The 6000-nt window shown below is 41.2% G+C and overlaps 1 protein-coding gene across 4 annotated transcripts in view; it reads right to left on the bottom strand.

Annotated features, from left to right (window-relative positions):
* The window catches only part of LOC137281221 (myosin-VIIa-like), a 45336-nt gene continuing 39336 nt past the window's right edge, over positions 1-6000 (bottom strand). For all 4 annotated transcript variants that reach the window (XM_067812346.1, XM_067812347.1, XM_067812348.1 and 1 more), the window contains 5 exons: positions 5863-5929; positions 5216-5332; positions 4574-4657; positions 3831-3950; positions 1-3323 (listed from right to left, as the gene is read on the bottom strand). In XM_067812346.1, the coding sequence (XP_067668447.1) occupies positions 3213-3323; positions 3831-3950; positions 4574-4657; positions 5216-5332; positions 5863-5929 (499 nt within the window). In that variant the 3' untranslated portion in view covers positions 1-3212. The remainder of the gene's footprint in view (positions 3324-3830; positions 3951-4573; positions 4658-5215; positions 5333-5862; positions 5930-6000) is intronic.

Raw genomic sequence — 6000 nt, 5'->3', positions numbered from 1 at the left:
TTTGATATATGATTGTACCTACACCGTGAAGTTAACTGTCCCTGGTGGTTTAAGTTTTGTTTACAAACTCCTGTTTGTGTGAACATTATTTGTATACATTACAAAGTCAACGCTACTAGTTCCGAATAGTGACACATGCAACGAATGGTGTTCAATTGCTTCAATTACGATTCACGACCAATTTATTTAGATTTGTATAGACTGAATTCATGTGGATGGTAAAACTGTAAATAATGTGTCTTATGAATGGGATTAAATGCATTTCAAAAACGAATAAACTGATATTTTTATACATCAGTTATCATAATTTCAATGTGTTTTAGTTAATACTCCATTGACGTTTGAACAAAATGTATTAGTAAACCAATTACATTTTCACAATCGGTTGACTGCAATTATTTAAGGTTCAACTGAAGCATTATTCACGTTTGCTCGAAGATCAACATGGCAAGACACACGTTCTCACGATCAGACGATTTCCGAATCGCCGTGGATAGCTGCATTAGTTCTACAATGCTTCATTTCTCAGGAATGAATTCATTTTGTGACGATTCACGACCAAAATTCAGGTACACTATTGCACACTTCCGCTGTAGCTTACATGAGTTAAGTAATGAGACAGATAGATGTATCCATGTACAAAAACAAAATGGGTGATACAAAGTTTGTAAACGACGAGTATCATCTTTAACTTCCTTATACACTTCTGCAAGACGAATCTTCCCCAGACAAATTATGTTCAGCATTCACTGCTTATATATGACCTATTAAGGCCTTCCTAAAGTAAAACAGCTTCGAGAAATTTAACTCCTTTATCTACTATACACCGAATTTAGGAATCTTGAGAGCTGTACTCTGTAACAGTGTAACATTGGTTGATTACACGTGTATACAATACAAAAAAACGACAAAAGCACGTAGGAAATACGTTAAATATCTGCGTCTGTAACATATAAATTACGACTGCATTGTCGTACAAGCTTGGCCCTTTAACTACTTTAACTTCGACACAACGGTGTGAGGCTTTATAGTCAAGGTGAAACCATGACACTGGGCAGTACAACTAAATTCTAATTAATTTTACTATAATATTTCTGAGTAAATACTGTAGTAGTTCAGTGTTATCAAACATGACGTAACAGATGGCTGCGTCCAATGTTGGCGGAGAGCAAAGCGTCTTAGACAAGTGAGAACAATACACGAATGTACAAATAAGCTGTACAAATGTCACGTACGTGACAGTAAAGCTGAGATGGTTGGTATACCTGGTCAGCTGTGTTACATGTACATACGGATTCTATTCATATGGGACTAAACAAGGGATACTGTATATTTATGGCTGAATATTGATGTCATGACTTTCTTACGTCTGTGCCATGTCTTACCTGGGGCTCCTTTCACAAAACAACCTTTACTAAGATTACACTTAACTCCTGTTCTTGAACACCGCACAAAGGTTGCCTTAGACTAAGGTAAACTCAGTGCAATGTTAAAGAATGGGAGTTAAGGTTAACCGCAGTAAAGGTTGCCTTGTGAAAGGCGCCCCTGATCCTGTCTACATACTAGGTCCTAGTTATGTCGAAGGTTCTCAGTCTTCGCTGCTATATCGGAGAGTCTGCCTATATTCTACAATCTTAGGCCCAAATACACAAAAACGGTCTATCAATACCTAGGTCCTCTGTCTCACGTCCTACCAATATCCAAGGCCTTAGGACCGCAAATATGACCAAGGGGCAATACCTCTAGCCCTTATTAGGTTCCGCTATTATCCGAGGTCTTTTGCCTCAGATCCACGGTATATCATTGGTCTACACTCTACACTGGATCCTACGTCTCAGATGCTAACTATGTCTTCAGTCCCAATGTACCAAGGGCATAGGTCGGCCTCCTATGATAACCATACATATGATAAATAAATGCAGTGTTCAAGTCAGACAGTAACAGAAGCGTGAGTCAGATAACATCGCGTACTCTGCAGATCATACGGTGCGTTAGGATGGGATAGATTGAAGTGGGAAGGGATGTAATGGGGATGCGATGGGGTGGGGATGGAACAGAGTTGGCTTGCATAACGCACTGAAATAGAGACTATCTACAAACGCTTTTCAAGTGTTCAGATCATGTTCTTGTAATATTTTCCAATACTCTTAATGATCCATGAAAAGTAAAAATATAAGCACTATTTCATCATTAAATGCCATTATTTCATGAAACTTCCGGAAACGTGTTCGGTTTAACTTCCATTATGCTCCTTCGAATGTCCCCATCAAAATGACTGACCGGCCCCTGTCATGATGTACTGTTGGTAGATAGGGCATTAACAAGCTGAACAACAGAATGGTTTGAGCATATCAGATACAAGCATATGTGGATAGTGTATAAAACTAGTTTAGCAACCTGTTGCTGTTTTTTATCATTAAATAGTAGATTATATAGCTTAGCATACTGGCCACATAAATAAACATTGTGAATGATCTTCATATTATGTACCGTACAGATGAAGTTATCACTAAAACATAACTTAGTCTACCACAGTTACAGGTTAAACAGTGAGTCGGCATAACCGAGTAATCGTCGACACCGACTTTATGTTACCGGCAGGTGTCGAATACACTTTTTCGTAATATAATTAGAATAGATATATACAGGATACAAGGTATACCGGAGTTAGCTTTAAATGGTACCCTTTTAAACGGATGCACAGCTACGACAATAAACTGATAATTGTACTTACACAATGAGAATAACATGTTATTGTGAATTGGTATGTGCATAACAAGCGTGCATTGTCTATTGCGCGTATCTGTACTGGAACTAATAGGGTTGGTCCCATTCGTGATTAACTCGTGTTCTCTTTTGGGGGATTACGGGAAGCGGCGTGTGGAGACGAATGCGTTGATCCAGCTGGCTATAGGGTTCAAGTCAGACATGCATGTGTGTTTTACACTAATGCATGTGACGCAGCAGTTAACATATGAACCTTGAGTCTGTGGATAAATGAGTATTTGCTTCACGATGTAACAAAACGTTCAATCGGACGATGTATGTATTGTATCCACCACTGGGAATCCTGCTCACGTGGGTGGACATCGCCCTTCTAACGTACTTGCAAGCCACTAAGAGGGCCATATACACGTGGTTGTCAGGAAGCACTTTAAAGTCAGATCAACCGGCTGGACGACTCTAACAGCTACAAGGAGCTGTGGACGACTTTAACAACTACTTTCGCCAGTTGGGGATCCAGCAAAGCCGTGCTTCCTCCTCATCTGTGTGTTCATCACCCAGCTGATGTAAGCCATGAGAATGTCGTCCATATTGTGACCCTGAAACACGCACGTCCACAATGACCACGTCTGACTCGAAGTCAACAGTTTGTCAATCAATAAAGCTATAGGGTAAACCACGTTTATACCGAAATGAAGGATACAGCGAGCTGGCTTTCCGTCTTGTAAACTTTCTGAATATTTTAGTGTGCAATACGAACTAACGAGGGAAACCGCATGCTTTTGAGATCCTAAGTGCCACAATACATTATAGAGATATCGTTGAATGCGGTGTAAAACTATACTCATTCGTAACCATGGCAGTGACCCTCTCGTAAATCAAATCAAATAATGTCCTCGTTATCGATTAGGAACATGTCCTATTACATAAATGAAAGCGGAGGTCTGTTTTCAAGTTCGAAAAACGGCCTTTCAATGTGTAGCATATCAAGTCTGTATATAAATCAAACGTGAAAAATCAGCGTCACGTTTACCCGATTTGCAAAAAGAAATAATTAATTTGCAGCTCAACGGGGAGAGTCCGTACGTAAAACGTCAAATATATACCACGCTTGTTTCCAGCAACATCTTTGTTGTGTTCGTCCCATCAATCAGCATCAATGTGATTGAGTCTTCATCGAACGCCCAGTTGGGAATCTGTGAAAACTCCAGTGTCCTCAATAGTTTCTGAAATAGAAAGGACCCCAGTAGAAACAGAGCAATAATGATGATAATATTCCAGTTGGAATTCTGCGATCTGACTTTCAATGACCGTCAGTAACAAACGAGTTCTTCAGCACATAGGTGTCTAGCAGGCAGAGCAGGCAGAGCAGGCAGAGCAGGCAGAGCAGGCAGAGCAGGCAGAGCGTCTGTCTACAGAACGGAACGGGAGTGGTTCAGTCCACAGTTCCAGAAATCCGTTAAGATGTCAGTTGTTGTTACCCTCCCTGGGATACCAATCATTAAGGGATCCATACGAACAGTCCATTCAACACATTTTCTCAGAAATGTCCCTTAAACTTTTACCGCCTTATCTCACCTAAGCTCTACAAGGACGACGGGGAAGGCTGATGGTTTAAGCATCTGCTCGTGACGCTGAAGATCCGTCCTCGATTCCTCAAATGGGTACAATAGGCCAATAGTCTCAGTATAAACTAGACCCGAAGGTCTGCGGCGGAGTGTGGTTCCGAACACTGGTGTGTCTGGCCATGATTCACTTAGTAAAAAGCAGAAGCGAGACACTCTAAAACAACATGCAATCACATCCTACCCTGTACCCTGACAGGAACACGAAGTTGTTAAAGACTCACCCTGGAACTAGAGTCAATGAGATGAAGGCCTGTCATGTTAATGGCCACCAGCAGGTTCTTGGGAAGGTCTTTCTGAGTTCGTTGCTGCAACAGGAACCAAGTGTGCCACACGGTTATGTTCTATCCAGGAAATAGACTCTACTAATATTGACAATACTTCAACGGTCTCATGAATTATCTTGCTTTCAACAAAACCTGAGGCTAGTTATTCTCGAAACGTCCGTAGCCCTAGGGACCTCTTAAGCCCCTTCTCAACACATTGGCTACGATCAAAGAATAGCTGGTCTGGTGTTTTGTTAGAGGCAGGACAGTTTCGGATATTACGTTTGTAACATTAAGAATTCTTAACTTTGGTCGTATCCAGTGTGTTGGGAATGGGCTAAAGTCGTTCGTAGTGCTACGAACTTTTCAAGAATAGCTAGCCTGTTTCGTTAACGATTACCATTGTCCCTGGTCATCAAACTGCAATGTTTATACAGCGTTCAGCATTGATAATGTATCAAGGTCCATGACTCTTGTGTCGGTTGTAAAACTAGTATCCTCACAATAGACTTAATATTACAAGTCTAATTTCGTAAAGAGGCGGTACGTTCACGCAATAATATCTACATCCAGTTTCTTTCATCGCTGCTTCATCTTTACCTTGACTTCAAAGAATATGGATCCGTACGTCGTGTGCTGACTAATGACCTTGAGGAATGAAACCTTGGCTTGATCCTGGCTGAGATCCTTGCCCTCCTCGTAGTAAGTGGTAATTGTCTGCGAAGAGGCGGCAAGTGAATGAGTGAGTGAGTTTAAGACCTGATATAATCACTGTCAGTGTCTGCGTTATGCCACAGTGTGCCAGCTTCACGCAGGAGGGTAGTCACGATGTGGCTGAAGTACTGCCGATGTGAATTTAAATGATAACTTACTAACTCGCTCCTGTTATAATGCATACAGCCAACACGAAAATTGATATTACGTATAATCCTCCTAACGGAGGTTACGTTTGCATGATGTAAGGTAAGATGAGCGCAGATCTCTTGCATGACCTGTTACAGCGGCAGTGCAAAAATGACATTCTGACAGTCACGCATTATGTTGATATGCTCGTTAATGAGTTGGGAGTTTTTCCGCTTTCACCAATTCCCAAGCTACATCACGCCTGGGAACGCCATAATTGAGCGCCAGAATATGTTGAGAATCGAACCCAGGCCTTCGGAGTGACGTGACACCAGGTTCATAGGAATCAGAATGTAGCGGTGTGATCTGTCTTTATATTTTACCTATATATGACCATAGCCTACCTTAGACCAGAATTCCGGGGACTGCGTCTGCAACAACTTCTTAGGTGCAATAGTCTTGCTGACGTCACTGAAATAGTGACGTCATCATAAAAATGAAAGTGTTCTTAAGAACACATTTAATAGCAAGCTAGCTAAGTC

The sequence above is a fragment of the Haliotis asinina genome, chromosome 4, assembly GCF_037392515.1.
Source record: "Haliotis asinina isolate JCU_RB_2024 chromosome 4, JCU_Hal_asi_v2, whole genome shotgun sequence".
Classification (NCBI taxonomy): Eukaryota; Metazoa; Mollusca; class Gastropoda; order Lepetellida; family Haliotidae; genus Haliotis; species Haliotis asinina.
The sequence above is the reverse complement of the archived record's forward strand: the minus strand, read 5'-3'. Positions and strand labels throughout refer to the sequence as shown.